Genomic DNA, 18,463 nt, shown 5'->3' with positions numbered 1-18,463 from the left:
CAGGGGGTACAGCGTAATGATTAAGAACAGGAGCTCTGGAGTCAGTCTGTCTGTCTGAATCAGGCCATGCCTCTGACTGGTTATGTGACTTTAGACAAGCTTCTTAACCTCTTTATGCCCCACCTGTCTTATCAGTAAAAAAGAAATAATAATGATACCTACCTCTCATGGGTTCCTTGTGTGGAATAAGTGAATTAAATGTGTAAAGCACTTACTGGTACATGGTAAGCATGCAATAAATGTTACCTCTTATACTCTACACTTTTATGTTTTTAGGTAAGAAAAATGGGTACAATAAGAAATATTTTTCTCTATATTTTTAGGTAAGAAAAGTGGCTAAAATTAAAAATTAAAGGAAGGCTGATCATCTTTAGAACAAAACTTTATTTACAAAACTGTAACTTGGTCTGTTTTGGTATTACTATTGACAAAATGCCTTTGGCTAAAATATTAGTTAAGGTGATACATTGATTTTAGCTTTTCATAAAACAAGAATCCAACACTATCCCAGTTTCTTATTCCTGTGTGGCTCTGAATGCAGATAAACAAAACAAAACAAAATTTTAAAAAACCTTCTTTATAATGTACAATGGCTTAAGCAAACCACTTCTTTAAATTTTTTCTATTTAAGGGTTAGGACTGAGACTACTCATCTAAAATTTGCTATTCACAGAAAAAGCCCCGGAGAATGGGAAAACTTAAAGATGGAGGTTATCTGGCTTTCATAATACAATATCCATATGACTTTAGAAGAATGTAAATAAATAATATTAGTAAACAGCATATATTGATAATTTCCTGGCAAATTCATTTATCTAACATCATGCTGAGGAATCAAGAGGATTTCTCCACACATTCACAAAGTCTCGTTCCATATTAACATAGTTATCACCAATATAACATATGATAACCAGTACCCATGGAAACCTAATAGCCTATTTTTACAAAGTCCCTGTTAAGTTTTAATTCCCAGCTGCGCTTCACACATATATACATGCTTATATGCATGGTTATGTGCATAGATTTATGCATGGATATAAGCATGGTGATATATGTGTGGATACTAATGCCCCTTATTCAAATGTAAAATTAACAGCATCTGGCATCTAGTTGTAAGAAAACCGTCCCTAGATTGGGAGATAGTTGAGTGACACATGAAAGATTCTTCTACTATCGGAATTTAAGAGTACACCTATACTGGGAAGAGGGATGGAGAGAGGAAGGGTAGAAGTAGAAGCAGAAGTAGAAGAAAAGGACTACATTGGTTCAATAAACTCAGGTAATTAATTTGAGACAGAAAATAAATAAATCAACAAATGTCCCATTTTTGTTTTCCAAAAAAATAAATCACTGGCACATCCTTACTAACAATTTTTGAATTGGTCCATTAATATATGTTTTACATAGGAAAAAGTTTAAATATTATATATATTATAATTCTATTCATCTAATACACTCCTCTGCTGAGATATCTGACATGTCTTCATCTGTACTCTCTTCTACCTCTGGCAAGTTGCCCCAAAGTAGGAAGTTTACACCTGAAAAGAAAAGCTCATAAAATTATTTGGTGCTGACTACTGTTACAACTCAGAACACGATATATAAAACCTTATATGTTAACATTCTTATATCAAATCACAGTGTTAGCAGTTAAGAGAAAACCTATTAAAGAATGAACCACAAATAACATGATCGATACCTAGATATTAAAATTATCCAACATCTAGAATACAATCATTCTTTAAACACTTTTAATTAAGGGCTTGAACTCTAGAATCTTGGAATTCAAAAAGATCTCAGGAGTCCATTTCCTCAAACCTTGCCTCCAGCTACATTATACCATAATCACTCTACACTGAGAACTTTCAAATCTACTTTAATTTTTTTTTTTTTTTTTGTGGTACGCGGGCCTCTCACTGTCGTGGCCTTTCCCGTTGTGGAGCACAGGCTCTGGACGCGCAGGCCCAGAGGCCATGGCTCACGGGCCCAGCCGCTCCGCAGCATGTGGGATCTTCCCGGACCGGGGCACAAACACGTGTCCCCTGCATCGGCAGGCGGACTCTCAACCACTGCGCCACCAGGAAGCCCTATTTTAATGATTTTTAAGAATGGAGATCTCATAACATCTTTTTAGATTACATTTCTCTTGGAGGGAGCATGGGAAAGGCCTGAATAAGTCTCCTCATCTCCTCAACAAGTATGGAAGTCACTGGTGCCTTTCTTCTGGTTAAAAAAAGCAGGGTTTTGGAGCCAGTTATAATATGAACAGTAATCCTTGATATACATGGGTTTTAGGCTAGAGGCTGTCAAGGTAAAACTATAAACTTTAGGACCAGGTTGTAACTGTCAGTACAATAAACAAAACGACAGTCTAAAGCCTCATTATGAAAGAACAGTCAAATATCATATTAAAGAATCCAGCACTGGTATACGATACAAGACCACATATATGGTAGGGGATAATAAGATGGTTTATTATGGGCACGTACTATATTATAACTTGAAAGCACTGAATTGAAAAAAAATACCATTATTAATTGACCTCTTGGAGAGCCAATAAGAAAGCAAATCTCAAGCTGTCCAGTTGTCAGTGTGGGCACAGGGAAGACTCAGCAACTCTGGGCATCCACTCCACACATACTAAGATAGTGGTCACATGGTGGAATAGAATGAGCCAGGGTTTGGAGATTTGGTTTGAATCCAGTTTCCACCACTAACAGTACACCATGGATGTTTTTTACTACTTTTACTACAAATGTATATAACCACAGGCAATATATATTATTGTTTTGTGTATATAAATTTTTTGTAGTATGCTATTATATGTATCTCTTCTAATTTGCTTTTTTCATTCAACATTGTTTTTGAGATTTGCCTGTCCATATGTGTAGATTTAGCTCATTTCTTATTTCTGTTGGGCATTCCATTCTGTGAATTAAAAACGAAAAAACAATATATATCTTAAACATGGCCCATCCCTCGTCCTTTCCTCTAACTGCCTATTTTGCACAGGTGCCCAAGGAGACATGTATAAGGATGCACACTGTTATATTATTAAAATAGCGGAAACAATGAACTGTCTCTATTGGGTGAGATACTGGAGTTTAATCAGGCAAGAAATTAGCATCTATTTGATGCATATTGATGTCTATCATATTATTTTCTGTAATTTTTTTGTATGTTTGAATTGTTTTCAATAAAAAACACTTCTTTCCCCCGGAGAATGGATGATGTTCTGCTTTTGAAGAGATGACAGGATAGAAAGGAATCACTAGGCAGAAATCTAAGGGAGAATTAGAACCCATAAAGGTGAATGGAGAGCTGAAGACAACTTTCCTTTGAGGGCATTTGCCAGTCCCACGGAATCTGAACTGAGGTTTCCCAAGCCTCCACAGGAGAGTCTCAGGAAATCAGGTCTACATGTGAAGGCTAACCTAGAACATAGACTTCCTGGGGCCCTTTCAGTCTAAACATTATAGAATTTTATTAAGCTTGTGTACGTATTACTTTGATGCTGCCGATTCAGGTGATTCAAGTACAGTTCCAATGCCATGAGAATTCCTGTTTTATACGAAGCATCTAGAAAAATCTTCCTTCAAATCATAATATTAGGGTTACAAAGGAGAAGTTTGATATTCTTGGAGTCGATACTCAGAGACGTGAGTGGCTCGGCACAATTGGTTCAAAGGAGAAAAAATAAACTAAGAGACTGGATCTGACAGAAGCAGCACCTTCCTTTCTCTGTTAAGAAGGGAGGAAGGAAATCCTGTGATACATCTGTTTCTCATGGATTAGATTCAGTGCAAATGGTAGAATGCTGGGCTTTTATCTTTGAAAAATTGACCAATATTAAAAAGTAAATCAAAATTGAAAAACCTCCGCCCTGTGTTTTGAATTCTATGAAGCAGGAAAAATAGTATCAAAGCAGAAACTCCCTTTAATGTGTCCCAGGAGCAACACAAATATAAGACCGGAGGCCTAAATTAGGAAGCTATATCTCACTTAGGGGGGTTCAGATAAGTCCTTGCTCAAAAATGGCCTTCTTAACATACTAGAGTATTAAATTAAGGCCTCCAAATGATGGGTTGAAAGCCACAACTGAACGCCAGGTGATTAAAAAAAAAAGTTAGAGTCTATAAAAACCCAAGCACAATTGGAGGGTTCAAAGACACTGACAACCTAGCTTACAACTCATGATCTCTTAGTCTGTGAAGGCAAATCATACTTCAAAAAAAGAAGTATATTTTAAGTTCTGAAGAAGACTAAGACATACATTTAAAAACCTGAGAATGTTGGTGCCAACTTGGATTGTCAAGTTCTTTAAACTTGTTCTGTATACTAAAGTTCTGTAAACTTTAGTTCCCTAAAAAAGTCCCACTAAAAGTCAACTTTGTATTAAAGTCAACTTTGTATTCTGTGTAAGCAGATATTAGACATTGAGAACGTGTGTCCTATAACAAAACTGAAAGGCTCCAGACAATATAAAATGTATTATGTAAATATCTTTTAAGAATAGGTTGTGTATTTTTCTACTAAATAATCAGTAAAACATACTGGTATTAAATATTTCCCTTGTCTGAAATTTCATCATAGTTAATTAATATAGATGTCAAAATGGCTATTTTTATCCTGAAGCAACATTACCAAGTACAGAGGTTACCTAGTTTTCCTTCCTCCCAGCTCCCCATGACCCTAGCCTCCCCTCCTCCCTTTTCTTACACACACACACACACATACACACACACAGACCCATACACACAATTGACTGTCAAATCTAAATTCTTCCAAAATTCACTGGAGCCATATTATATATCAAGGCAGAAATATAGAGCAATTAAAATATTAATTTTAAAAGGCCAAGAAATCCAGCCAAGCTTGAGGCTCCTAAATATGATGATGGAAATAGAAATGCCATGAATTTTGGCTAGTAGTTTCTGTAAGTAAATGTTTGGGATAAAAGGATCGAAGTTTCACTCTAGTGGATCCAACCCAGGTGAGAAAGTCTCAGAGGGGATCCTGAAATGATCTATGGAGAGGTTCACTCAAGTCTTGGTAGACAAAAGTTAGAGGAATGTCTGAGTCTGTTGTTTCTTACCAGTAGAGTCTAGTCTGTTAATACCATAAACTGCCTGGCTGTGAAACATCCAAAAGTGTCCATTGTTGCAGGAAAGAAGGCAGGAACAACATGGAACAATCACATGATAACCTACAATGTTCCCACTAAAAAGAGAAAGTAAATATTATTAGATACAAGGTAATATCTGACCATGTAAGCATTTTTATGTGCTAATGTAAACAGACAAACCATATAAAGATCTCATTTTCTCCGAACAACCTCCATTGCTGGGATCTTTGGGATGGGAGTTACTCTGATAATGGTTACAGTTCTACTGCCAAGTGGGAAAACAGTCTTTAAGTGAAAGAAGAGTGACATATTCTCTGTTTCTTTGCTAGTATTGTTTATGCATTCCCCCTTCAGAAGCTAGTTTCTAAATGCCATAAGGTTGTGATTTGTCCAAAATTGATGGGCTGTATAGACAAAATACATTAAATAAACTCAGACCTGTGGATAAAAGGTTTTTGCTCTCCCCAGGACTGTGGCAAGTTGGGTTCTTATATGTTTCAGGTCCATGCCAGCACCTAAAAACTGTTTCAACAGATGGAGGAGTAGGAAGACAGCATGAGCCCATGAAAACCGAACACAAGCTGGCTGATCTAATTTTAGTCTCAGTGTTTTTGAAGGAATTCAGAAATGAAGCAAATCCATAGCTTCTAGAGAAAGTTGCAAAAGTTTTTACTGTCTCCAGGGTTATCCTTCTGATTAGAAATAACTCATTCTTCCATAGGTTTTTTTCCTATCTGGTCACTATTAAATAGAATGAATATACAGGGAACATTTTAGCTAGAAGTTTTTTTGTTTTTGTTTTTAATGACCACATGAACTGCTTACACCTTGAGTTGTAAAAATTCCTGTTTATAGCTTGTTCCTCCCCTGTGAGATGTGAGTCAGTCATTTTTGTGAGGCCCTACAAAAAATACTATAAAAGGTACCAGCCCACCTAAAACATGTCTTCTAATCATAATCGGCTTGAAAGGCAAACAAATGAAAGCAAAAGATGTTCTTGGATTAGGACTGGCAGTTATTTATAAGGCTATATTGTAAGAATAAATTCTACGGCTTTAATTACCACCTGTATTCATTCATTCATTCACTCATTCAGCTAATGTTTACAGAGCATCTGCTATGTGTCAGGTACTGTTCTAGGTGCTAGGAATAAAGTCCTTGTTCTCACGGAGCTTTCTAGTAGGGACACCTCAGATCATTTTGCTCCCTTGTTAAAACTCCTTCAATAGCTTTCCACTGGCCAAAAATGAAAACCCAAAGACCCTTCCTACCAAAGTTTAGATCTGTGCTATCCAAAACATGGCTATTGAGTACTTGAAATTTGGCTAGCCTGAATTGAAATGTGCTGGAAGTATAAAAATACACTAAATTTCAAAGACTAAGAATAAAAAATAAGAATGTAAAATATTTCATGAATAATTTTTTATGTTGGTTATATGTTAAAATGACATTTTTTGAATCTATTCGATTAAGTAAAATATACAATTAAAATTAATTTCACCTGTTTCACCTGTTTCTTTTCACTTTGTAAAATGTAGTTACTCGAAATTTTTAAATTACGTATGTGGCTTGCACACATCTATTGGATGGCGCTGCTCTAGATTATCTGGGTTCTGACTGCATCACTAATCTACCCATACTACTCTCACCTGATGTTCACAATCTCTCAGCCACACTGGCCACTGTCTTTTCTATTCCTTGAACGTGTTCTTCTTTGCCTTGGGTTCTCTGCCCTGGCTGTTCCCTCTGCCTAGAACATTCTTCCTCTGGCTCCTCCCTGTCTCATCCTTTAGAATTCAACTCCAGTGTTACCTTTTCATGAGGAGGCTTCCCTGACCATGCTATCTAAAATAGCTCTTATCATTCTCTCAAGCTCTATTATTCTCTGTCATTTATTATTATTATTTCCTTTGGAGTATTTCCCACCCTATTCAAGATCTTATTTATTTAAATATCTTACTGATCAATTGTCTTCCTACTGGAATATAATGTCGAAAGGTCTATGACTTTGTCTTCTTTATTGCCGGATTTCCAGCCTCTATAACAATGACTCGCACATGGGGGGACCTCTGACTTGTACTTTATAGTTTACCAAGCCTTTTAACATTCGTAATTCACTTGATCTTTACAACAACTCTGTAAGGTAAACACAAAAGATATTTTAATTTCTATCTTAAGAAGATACCTATCTATCTTAAGAAGATACCTGTCTTCTTAAGATATAAATTAAATAAGGAAACAGAGTTTCAGAGGTTTAGAGATTTAAGAAGTTTACTCAAGATAACAAGAGAATAAGGGTAGGGCCAGGCAGGGCTCAAACCTGATTTTTATGACTGTAAATCCAAGTGTTTTTGTTTTTTTTTTTCCCTCTAAACTACATTGCCATTTTCTGAAAGTTAAAGCAGATATTTGCTAATGCACTTTGAAAAATTGTAAAATCACATTCAAAGGTAAAGTGTCATAAGACCCTTTTGAAAAACAGTTCTAAGTAACAAATGGTTTTTCAACAGTTCATTGCATGGGTGATAAACAGTGCTCGATGCAGCCCACTGAACCCTTCTCTGTGCTTCGGTGTCAACATCCATCTCCCAAACCCAGGGCTATTTGGAATATTGCCACACATTACCATTTTAAACATGCGATGTCCTTCAGTCTACATTTGCAAATTTCAGTGAAATAGCATCTTCCAATGAAGTCCACTGCACTGGAGAGGGAAAAGTATAGAGATAGTCAAATGTATTGTTAAAAAAATGTTGTGCAAAACACATAACGTAAAATTTACTAATTTAACCATTTTTAAGTGGACAGTTCGTAAGTGTTAAGTGTATTCATATTTTTTGTGCAACAAATCTACAGGCCTTTTTCATCTTGCAAAACTGAAAGTCTATACCCATTAAATAACAACTCCCCATTTCCCTCTTCCCGCAGCCCCTGGCAACCACTACTTTCTGTTTCTATGAATCTGACTACTTTAGATACCACAGATAAGTGGAATAATACAGTATTTGTCTTTTTGTGACTGGCTTATTTCACTTAGCATAATGTCCTCAAGGTCCATCCATGTTATAGCATGTGACAGGCAGGATATCATTCCTTTTTAAGGCTGGATAATATTTCATTACATGCATGTATCACATTTTGTTTATTTATTCATTTGCTGATAGACATTTGGGCTGCTTCTACCTCTTGGTTATTGTGAATAATGCTGCTAAGAACATGGGTGTGCAAATATTTCTTCTAGATCTTGCATTAAATTCTTTTCGATATATACCCAAAAGTAGTATTGCTGGATCATATGGTAATTCTATTTTCAATTTTTTTGAGGAACCGCCACGCTATTTTCCATAGTAGTGGTACCATTTTACATTCCCACCGACAGTGCACAGGGTTCCATTTTTCCATACCCTTGCCACAAAATGTACTTTTGATTACGATTTAGCATGAATTTTGTAGACTCAAAGAGCTGCGAGAGACTCTAAAAGAAACTGTAAGGGAAAGTTAGTATATTTTGTAAGGGTAAGTTAATATTTGTGAGCTCACTATAAATATGACAAACCTTCTATTCAAAACATCTTACGTGTTCATTGATTCATATACATCTTAGCACATTAATCCATCACTATTATAACCCCTACATGGAAGAGAAGACAAGAGGAAAGACCTGATTGTACTCCAGACTCTGGTCTAACCTTTAACAATTCACATATCTGAGCTCTCCTTATGACTACTTTATACTTACCATAGCTATTGCAAAGACGAATGGGTTAATATTTAAAACTGTTGTTTCTGTATGTGCTACTAAAAAGAAAAGGCACTGGACAATAAATCATAGAAACTTTGCAGTAGTAGGTTCTAGATTTATTGTCTAGCGCTTTTTCTTTTTGCAACACATACACACGCACAGAGGTACTTATAATAGCCCATTTATCTTTGCAATAAATGAGGGCCTTTGGCTTTGCCATTAGGCATGACTACACTTAAGCCAATGAAGATAAGATTTCAAGGGAGGAAGAGTCCACAGCTTTGAGTATATTTAATTTTTAAAAAGTTTCTATCATTATCATGAAATTCATTTTAAAGTAGTCTGCTTATTAGTGTGCCTTCTCTGGCTCTGTGTCCAAAGAACAGCTGTCCATGTGCATTTTGGATAATTTCTCTTTCACTTTAATGATAAAGTTTCGATAAAGAGCAAAATCTTGAAAAGCATGTAAAGGCACATATACGTGGACTATAGAAAGAGAAAGTACCTTTTAGAGCCAGAAAAAGGTATATCTGAGTCAAATAAAATGGCTATTTTTCCAAATGGAAGCAAATTCTTAAGGACTCTACACCTAAAAGTGGGTAGTGACTGAAAACAGAATTTAAAAGGATTTGAGTATGCAAACCAATGCATAATATCTAAAATAAGCTTTATGGGTGACAGGGATTATTTGAGGGCTAAGTCCTGTTTCATCCCATAAAAATATATATGTCTCTCTCATTCAGAAAGAGAGAGACAGGGAGATGATAAGAAAAGAATACTGAATTAGGTGGACAATGGATCTGAATCAGCATGCCAACTGCAAAAAATTGGTAGAAAGCTAGGGAATGTTTTTTTGGAGTAAAACTTTAGGAACAAACATCAAAAACACTTAAATGACCTCTCTTCTCCAACAGTACCGAAAATCTTGCTTGAATTACCTACCGTCTCAGTCATGGACTTGATCCAGTGAGAGGAAGGTCTGTCAGGGCACGGTAGCCAGGGATTCAACTGAAGGGACCACATGACTATAACTGAACTAGAAGCATTACATCAGGACTGACCACTCTGGCTAAACCACAGTTTGTCCAGACAGTCTGCCCCCTTAGTTAAACTCCAGGGGGATGGATCATCAGACTGCTGGGAGTGGCTGGAACACCAAAATGATAACCTCCTTGTTGACTCCCAGAGGTTCAAGCCATACAATTTTCCCATCTAGTTAAAGGCTACCGTTGCCCGCCACTAGCATGACTTACTTGGTAGGAGGGATGTCTGTAGAGAAAAGGTCTATTTCAGTGTCAGCCAGCAAAACAGCCTTCATTCCCCTAGAGCTGAGCACTTGTTTACAGAATTTGCAACACAGGATGGACACGCGCCGGTCATTGAAACTACAGCTGCTCGTAGACATGGCGTCCGGGGAAGGATGAGGTGTGGGATTTTGAAAATAGAGCAATACCCTCCCTAGTTTGATTCTCCCAGGCGAAAAATCAAATTGCGAGGCCTCGATCTTTTCTAAGCCCGGAAATTGAGAAGGAAATGAGTTCTTTTCTGTTTTCCCGTGGGAGGGTAAAAGTAATATTTATTGAGTAGAAACCGGGGAGAAGCAGCAACCTTGGCTTTCTCTTTAACTTTCGGGGAAGAGAGAGGAGTTTGAAGTGGGGAGGAGGCAGGCTGCAAGGTGCCTCGGGAACTTCTCTAGTTTCCCCTTTCTCCAGTCTGAAGGATCCTCTACTCTTTAGCTCCTGCTCCTTTTGCAATTCCCTTAGCTTCTCCCGTACAGGCTCTTTTATCTAAAGCTTCCCCCTTAAGCCCCTCCCTCGGAGCGCTCCAATTCCTCTCTCGGATAGCGGACTAAGCGTCCCTACCCACGCGTCCTCTTTGGAAATCTTTCTCCTCTCCCCAGGATTCAGAAATCCCCTCAGCTTTTCCCACCGGGCAATCCCGGGTGTTCCTTAATCATCCCGCGACCCTTCTCCGCTCTGCTCTTTCGCGGGCCGCCCTCTTCACTTCTCTCCTGGCAGTCCCCAGCCCTCAGCGTGCGGGCTCTCGCGTCGTTCCTCTCGCGACTCCCTCTCCTCAGCTTTCCCTCATGCCCCGCGCCGTTCCCTCAAGTCTTTCCCGAGCTGCCGCTCCAGAGCTCGCGGTGGTGCTGGTGGGGCGGGACAGAGGTCGCTTTGGGGGCTCCGTCGGCGTTGGTGTCTCTGCCACTGAACACGTCGTTTTTCGCTCCCTCTTCCGCTCTCTGCCTTTCCAACCGGCTGTCAGTTTGAATTGCCAGCGCTGCGCACCCATTGGGAGAACTAGAGTTCGCCCACGTCCCTCATTGGAAGGCTCGGGAGCCTGCCCCTGACGAGACTTTAGTGGCCAGGAGATCTACGCCCCGCCCCAGTAACGGTGCCTAGATAAATTCGGCTTGCTGGTTGGCCGAGCTTGGCCCCTCCTCCGATCTCATTGGTCAGCTCCGGGAGGTTTGGGCGAAACCTACTCCCGCCCCAGTGAAAGCGGCAAGGCACGCCCTTCGCGCTTCTCATTGGAAGACGTTCTACAGTCCCCGCCGTTCTCTACTCTGTATTGGCTAAAATTCTCCGCAACGCCCCTCCTCACTACCCCGGTCCAATTGGTCGTGCCTTCTCTCAGAAGTATGTGTTTGGCTGTTGGTTCTATCTTAATCCCGCCCATCAGTTCTACTTTGGGGTTCGGCAACCCGGGGAGGAGCTTAATCTGTGACCACGCCTCGGTTGTGCTAGTCACACCTCCAAGTTTCGCCAGCCCCTCCTCCTCATTCCTAGCCTCTTGGGATCGCCTATTCCTATTGGCTACAGGCCCCATCGGTCGATAGAAAGTGGGCGGTGATTGGCAAGGGGGTGGGCTCTGCTTCCCGGCGGGGTCCTGCGGAGTTGGCGGAGGCTCCTCAGGGGACTGGGGGACCGATCTGCGTAGACGCGGGTGGCGGGGAAGAGAGGGGAGGAGAGCTCTGAGTGGGAAGCGGAGCCGGGGGCCTAGGACCCGTCGCGTCAGAGCCAGGTAAAGGCTCCTTCCCTCTCCCCTTTCTTCTTCCCCGCCGCGGAGCTGGAGCCCTGACTGAACAAATCCGGGCAGAGGCGGGAAGGAGAGGGCGCGGATGCTGCTTTCGGCGTCGCCTTAGCGTTGCCGCCCGAAATCCCTCAGACCGCCTCCCTCCTGACCCACTCCCAATCTCCCAGTACAGCCCAAATACTTCTTTAGGACTGCATCTCCGCCCTTTACCGTACTGCCTGGGACTCTGCCTTGGCTCACATGCCGCCGCGCAGTCTGCACCCAGCCCCCTCCCCAAGTCCTCTGCACACTAGCAGCCTTGGTCCACCTTCGGGCAACCGTCGTTGGCATCACCCGTAACCATCGGCTGCTCTCTTTCTCTGTCTCCAAGTCCTGGCAGACTGTCGGGTTACAGCCCTGGACCCAGAAGGATGGGTGTTCCGCACTGCTTCCGGGGCTCTTCCCCTGCCCCAGCCCCCGGCCCGCCCGGAATGGCTCCTCTTCACGCACTCCCGCTCCCAGACCTATATCTGGGTCCCCAAAGTTGCTAATATCCTAGTACTCCATTGTAACATCGCGGCCCACGATAGTCTCCTAACTTCTCCCTCACCCCCAAGGTAATCCTCCCTTTGCCCTCTCCTCGCCTATCAAGCGTGTGCAGAAGCTCCAGTTATCCCCGGTTCCCGTGCAGCCTCAGGACCCCACCTCTCACCCCCCTCCCCGCTTCCTGCCTGTCTGAACCACCACGCCGCTCCTGCTCCCTGTTCCTCTCTCGGTGCGGCCCTTTCTCCAGGCGCGGGAAGTGGGAGACTCCCGGCGCGGAAAGGGAAAGGGGCGGCCAAGGAGGGAGGGTCGCCGCTGCGGCGCGTCCGGGAGCGAGACGCCCGGCTCTGCACTCCCGTCCCAGTCCCTCCCACCTCCTGGGCCTGGGTTGGAGCGGGATCTCCTCGGGTACCTCCTGGTGCGAGGAGTCGGGACTGCGACCCTCAACGACCTTCCCCCAATCCCCAGGCGGGGATTGGGTGCGGTATCTGGGATCTCTGGGCTTGGGTGACCAATTGGGGATGGCCTGAGAGGCGGTGGCTGCCTTCCTCCCCCCCCCCCCCCCGCCCCCCACCCCCCGCCTTCCCGGTTTTCCCGACTCCGACCCTCGCCTCTAACCCGTTTCCTGCTTCTGCCGACCACATTGTTTTCCTGGATGTGTCCCGTGCCGAGCAGGCTTTTTCCTGCAGATCACTCCCCCCTCACCCCCCAACATTTTGCTGCCAAGAGAAGCTAGCAACCAAAAACAAAACAACTGGGAGGAGGGGCGCAGGGGAAGAAAAGTTGTGCCCGGGTGGCTTGTCCCTCCCTGGCTTTGATACCCTTTTAAGTCAAGGGAGTTGCCCCAGCCGGGGGTCGGGGGCCGTATCAGAGGCAGGGCCAGGAGGGTTCCCTCCGGAAGCCGCTGCCCAGCGCTGGCAAGGTTCGGGAGGTCGCCGAGGTGCCGCAGTCCCCGCCCGGAGCCCCGCGTTCCCGCCACTAGTCCCCACCCCAAGCCCTCGAAGGCGGCTGCTCCAAAGTGTTTTCTTTCAGCCTTAAAACAAAATCCGGAGGGAGCTTCCTTCCTCCCCACCTCGCTGCGCCGGGCTCTGCGGGCCGGGCGGCGTTTGGCTGAGATGAATGGGCCCAGGCCAGGCTGGAAACGGCTTCCCTTACCCCACCCCCGCATCGATTAGGATCTGCGCTGGGGCTGATCGCCCCCTCCTCTTTTCCCTGCATTTACAGGCAAGTGAACCGGAGCAAACGACTTCCGATCCAGTCTGCGCTGCTGCGGCTCCCGTTTGGGATTTGATTTGCAGCATCTTCGAGGCTGTGCAACAAAAAACCGCGAAGCACGCCCAGCCCTCCCCCGGCACCCCGATACGCACCCACTCCCTCCCGGGGACCCAGCTGGGCGAGTCCACATCCCCGCGCCCCCCACACCATGTTGTGCGGAAGGACTTCCACTCCCCGCCTGTGTCGTTGATGTCAGACCCCAGGCCAGCCTCCGGGCGCTGCAGTTCTCCCGGCTAATGCTGAGGCTGCGGCTTGGGCTCTAGCACAGGAACCAACCGCCGCCGCGCCGGCCCCAGCGCCCACCGTCTGCATGTGTCCGCCGTAGCCGCCTGCCCAGCCCGCAGCCCGCGCTCCCCGGAGCGCTGGAGACCACCGCGGGGGGCCCCTTCTGCCTTTTGGAGAAGCGATCTTGGAGGTATTGATTTCGGTGGTTGGATTTTTCCCGTGGATTTATCAATTCACAATTCGAATTTGGAAGAAAGAAGGAAAACATGACGTCTCCAGCCAAATTCAAAAAGGATAAGGAGATTATAGCAGAGTACGATACTCAGGTCAAAGGTAAGGGCTATGAAAAATAGCATAATGCATATTCTCTGTAGACCATTGAGACATGAATTTCCACCCTGATTTGCAAGATGTTCATTTCTTTGGGTGGAGCATGTGGGGGCAGGCTGACCCCAGAGGTGGTTTCATATGTGGGTCTGAGCCTCCGAGGGATTGGCCATGCCAGGGGCCACAGGCTCTGGAAAGGAATTTTCGGAGCGGGCTTTAGATTTATCTGTAGGGCTGGCCATTATTTTGGCAGTCCTTTTCCCCAAGCTAAATACGATGGGGGGAGGGGCAGGAGGTTCTTGGAGAGAGAAAGGCGGCAATTTGCCTCTGGGTGTCTGGGTCAGGTTTCCTTGAAGGACAACTGAAATCTGACAGGTGTTTGGGAATTTATTTCAGAGGTTGAAGAGGAGTCCAGGCAGAGAAAGGCAACCTTGAGAAGGTGTACCATTTGGAGAGCCGTGGGAGACGCGGGTTTTTTTTTTCTGAGGCACTATATCAAAACATGACACTCGCTATGGCATCAGGCACAGAAAGTCTGTGGCCACCTTGGGTGCACCTTGTACCTGCCTGGTCTCTGGTTGTCTGCATTCAGAGATCAGAGAACAGAAAGCATAAGGTCACTCACACCCGGTCTCCGCCCTCACCTAAACCTGAATGGAGTTGGGTTGTTGCTGGGTGGTGCTGAGTCTGGAGAATGGGAAGACATAATTGTTTAACCCTTCTGTGTTGTCCTCTGCTCCAGAATACATGCTTTTAAAGGCCTGCTTACCTCTCTGCAAAAATATGAGGGGTAAAGCAAAATGTGGACCTAGAGATAGCAAGTGACCTGCTAGCACATCTAGTCCACTGCCTGACTTGGTGCATGAATCAAAACCCCTTCCCAGATAGCCTTTTTTAACCAGCAATTCCCATAGAAGGGGTTCCCGCCTGTTAAAGAGCCCCAGCATATGGTTATGCAAGGCACCGTCCCTTCTTGGCCAGTCACTGGAAAGAGCCATGTGGCTCTAGCCCACTGAGACTTCAGCTGGGTAGTGGGAGAGGTGGGTGGCCTTGAATGTTACACCACATGGTTGGAGCTCTGGGTTTTCCTTTGTTTCGGAGTACAGAGGGAGGGGCCCCTCCTTCTTTCCCTGCACCAATGTGAGAAGACCTTTTCCTATCATAGAGGACTTGGGAAGGGCCATGCCTCCCCTCTAACGATTGCCGGGGGTGCGAGTAGGGCTAGAGTTTGAAATGGGCAGCTGCTTTATCTCTTGGAAGCTTGGAAGGTAGTTTGAAGTCCCCACTGTGCCTGTAGGATCTTTTTAATGTCATCAGGTTGGTCAGTGCTGGAAGTGCCCTGAGGGACCTTCTATCCACTGGGCTGCAAATATTGGTGGGTTTATTACAGAGATGGGGGAGTTGACTGATGGATAGCTTCAGTTGAACTGGGATTGGGAGAGGTGTGGTTGTGAGGTATAATTGAGGTCTTGGCCTCTTGTCACTGTTCATAATCTGGGCCTCTTTTTGTAAACAATAAGCCACTGGCCTCAGTGTCCTGTCCAGATGCACTGCAGTTTGCTGCTGGAATTCCCCCCTGCAGTTTTAACCAGATATGTCATTCTTTTTTTTTTTTTTAATACATCCTATTCTTAACTGTTGCCACAGGGAGCGTTAATAACTTTGACTCTCCCAGATTTCTCTCCAGAAGCACGCCATTTGACTAAGGTGCAAAGTGAATTTACATGTTTATTTTTTGGAAGGTTCGGGACTGATAGGTATTAATAGAACTGTATCTGCTGATTCTGTATTGGTGAAGGATTTCTCACAAGTGTCTCAATTAAATACTTTGTGTATTTACAAACATTACTCATTGAGATGATGTAATGCAGTTGGCTATTTGGGGTTTGTCTTCACCCTTGCCACAAGTAGGGGACTCTCTTGCTTTGCACTGATATCTTTTCATTAACACTATTCAGGATCATAGAATTTTATAGGTGGCCGAGCATGATGTCTTACTCAGAGAAGGTGCCCAATGAATGCTTAAGAGACTAATTTGAATGGTTTAGTCCCTCATTTACAGCTGAGGCAAGTATAGAGAAATAAAGAGGCTTGTCCAAGGTCACACAGCTAGGTGGTGGTAGATCTGAAACTAGAAGCAGGTTACTGACTCCCAATTCTCTATTCTATTCTATTCATAATTATTATGAAACATCATTTGACCAGAGTAGGGAAAAAAAAACTTAAGAAGCCAAAATCTGACAATGGATAATAGTAGTAATAGTGATAATAATAGATTACATTTTGGATGGTCATTATGTTCCAGCCTGTCCCAAGTGCTTTATAAGAATTGTCTCATTTAATCTTCACTTAAAACGTGGAGGTGAATATTCATCCTCTATTCACTGCATGAAGAAACTGAGGCTTAGAGAGGATAAAGAAGCCCTCCCAAGGTCACACAGCCAAACCACAGCAGGTGGACTCCACTTCTTTATTCATCAACTAGTTACTGAGTGCCTTCAATGGGTTCTGGGGACTGATGACGTAGCAGTAAATAAGAAAAAGTCCTCTCCCTCATGAAGCTTGCATTCTAGAGTCTGTGTTCTCCATGGAAGATCATAGAACTTGGAGACAAAGGACCCGGGTTCTGGGTTGGCTCTGCTCCCCTACTAGCTGGAAGCCCTTGGACAGATTTATGATGTTTCAGCTTTTTATGTGTTGTGTGGGACTCATAGTGCTGCCAGTCCTACTTCTCTTATAGATGCCAAGATAAAAAAGAAAATTGCTTTTTTGGTCTGGTGGTTAAGAGCGCAAGTTTTTGAGTCAAAGGGATCCAGGTTTAAATCTCAGCGCTGTCACTCGCTTGCCTCGCTCCTTGGGCAGTTTACCTGACTTGTCCAAGCCTCGGGATCCTAACCTGGAAAATAGGCAACATAATATGTGTTTCCTAAGGTCATTGTGAGGATTCAATGAGATAGTATATCAAAATCATTTAGCACAGTATCTGGCACTTGTAAATGCTCAATAATAGTAAGGTCTGCTGAAATGGGATGACCATTAAGGCCGCATTGCCTTTTCACTCCCAAAGTGCCAGTTATAATGATAGGAAACAAGTCTAGGATGAAACTTGAGTTCTAGCTTAAGTTCCTCCAGTAGTAGTGAAAGGTATCTTGGTTCAGTCACTTAAACCCTCTAGAACTCAGTTTCCCATTCTGTAAAATGAACAGGTAAACTGTCTAATTGTTGACCGCTGTTGTTCTATATGTCTCTGACCAGAGTCCTCGGTCTTGCTTTTCAGTCAGAGTGGTTTGAATCAAGGGGACCCTTAATGGACTTTGGGGGACCCTGTCTATCCTGTGGTTTTGGGTCCCTTTAAACCACCTGCTTGCGTGTGCCCTGAGGGACTTCTGAGACTGCAGCCCCAACCCTACCCCAGTGTGGTTTTATGAAGGGCGTGACTCCTTAGCCTGCCTTGGAGCCGACTTCTTAAAAACCATCATTGTTTCTGGTTTGTGGGTGTTCAGATTCCTTTGAAAGTTCATGCCTTTCAATCTCTGACTCGAAAGTAATAATACTCTTCGTATTTGTACATGGCTCAATTTACAAAGTGCTTCATATACATTAATCTTGGCAAATTCTTGACAAATTCATGGTCAGGTTCGTGGTCATAACCTGAGGCCTTTTGGCCTCTAGTTAGTTAGCTTCTTTTGGGATTGGAGCAGCAAAAGGTGGTAAGGTGCAGGGCATAACCATCACAAGAGATGATAATCTAGCTGGCATTTGGATGAGTTCACATCACAGCAAACCCTCCCAGCTATTGTCGTGACTTTGTTTAAGGCTCCCTTTCCTGTACCCTCTCCACACCTTGAGTTTTTACTGTCCCCCAGAAAACTTGAGATTGACAGTTAATGCAAATATTCTAGGAGGGATCATCTGAAACAGAGTGGCACTGTGTGCTGAGCCGTCAAATTCGCTTTCTTGAGAACATTAGGGGTCTTGTTTTTTTTTTTTTTTTTTTTTTTTAATGTCTTAGAAGAACAGTGTGTGAGCACCACAGAGCTGAGAAGTGAAATTTTGTAATTTCCATCTGGAGCATTTTGATAGAAAAGCCTTTGCCTGGAACAGTTTAACCCTTTCAGGACCCTTTCAGAGCAGGAGATGAAATTTAAAACTTTAGACATAATGTGTATGCACACACACTTCCCCGGGGAGGTGTGAGCGGTTCTTCACTCCTG

General features: G+C 43.6%; 2 protein-coding genes across 7 annotated transcripts in view; one reads left to right on the top strand and one right to left on the bottom strand.

The window, feature by feature from the left end:
* Positions 1 to 369: 369 nt before the first annotated feature.
* FAM72A (family with sequence similarity 72 member A) lies at positions 370 to 12,230 on the bottom strand. Of its 4 annotated transcripts, XM_065885297.1 has the most exons (5): positions 12,093 to 12,230; positions 10,833 to 10,846; positions 7,752 to 7,829; positions 5,096 to 5,220; positions 1,444 to 1,538 (listed from the first exon to the last, which is right to left on the bottom strand). In XM_065885297.1, exons 1-5 carry the CDS (start codon positions 12,228 to 12,230, stop codon positions 1,444 to 1,446), a joined length of 450 nt encoding a protein of 149 aa, XP_065741369.1. The 4 variants fall into 4 exon arrangements, with proteins under 4 accessions (XP_065741360.1, XP_065741369.1, XP_065741378.1 ...); XM_065885288.1 differs by lacking the exon at positions 12,093 to 12,230 and having other exon boundaries at positions 370 to 1,538; positions 10,121 to 10,840; XM_065885306.1 differs by lacking the exons at positions 10,833 to 10,846; positions 12,093 to 12,230 and adding an exon at positions 10,241 to 10,272.
* Positions 12,231 to 14,101: 1,871 nt separating this feature from the next.
* Positions 14,102 to 18,463, top strand: part of SRGAP2 (SLIT-ROBO Rho GTPase activating protein 2) — a 227,962-nt gene continuing 223,600 nt past the window's right edge. For 2 of the 3 annotated variants that reach the window (XM_065895460.1, XM_065895467.1), the window contains exon 1: positions 14,189 to 14,255. In XM_065895460.1, coding sequence (XP_065751532.1) covers positions 14,189 to 14,255 — 67 coding nt within the window. Of the gene's footprint in view, positions 14,256 to 18,463 lie in introns of all 3 variants that reach the window. The other variant, XM_065895453.1, reaches the window with a different exon arrangement.

Source organism: Phocoena phocoena, chromosome 1 (assembly GCF_963924675.1).
Source record: "Phocoena phocoena chromosome 1, mPhoPho1.1, whole genome shotgun sequence".
Taxonomy (NCBI): domain Eukaryota; kingdom Metazoa; phylum Chordata; class Mammalia; order Artiodactyla; family Phocoenidae; genus Phocoena; species Phocoena phocoena.
This window is presented reverse-complemented; position numbering and strand designations above follow the sequence as displayed.

Coding starts and splice junctions, on each gene's coding strand:
- FAM72A (XM_065885297.1), bottom strand. CDS start 12,230: ATGCCAACGACGGTTGCCCGAAGGTGGACCAAGGCTGCTAGTGTGCAG. Junction 5,221..7,751: donor GACATCGCATGTTTAAAATG/GTAATGTGTGGC, acceptor TTCTCTTTTTAG/TGGGAACATTGTAGGTTATC. Junction 1,539..5,095: donor TAACAGACTAGACTCTACTG/GTAAGAAACAAC, acceptor TTTTCTTTTCAG/GTGTAAACTTCCTACTTTGG.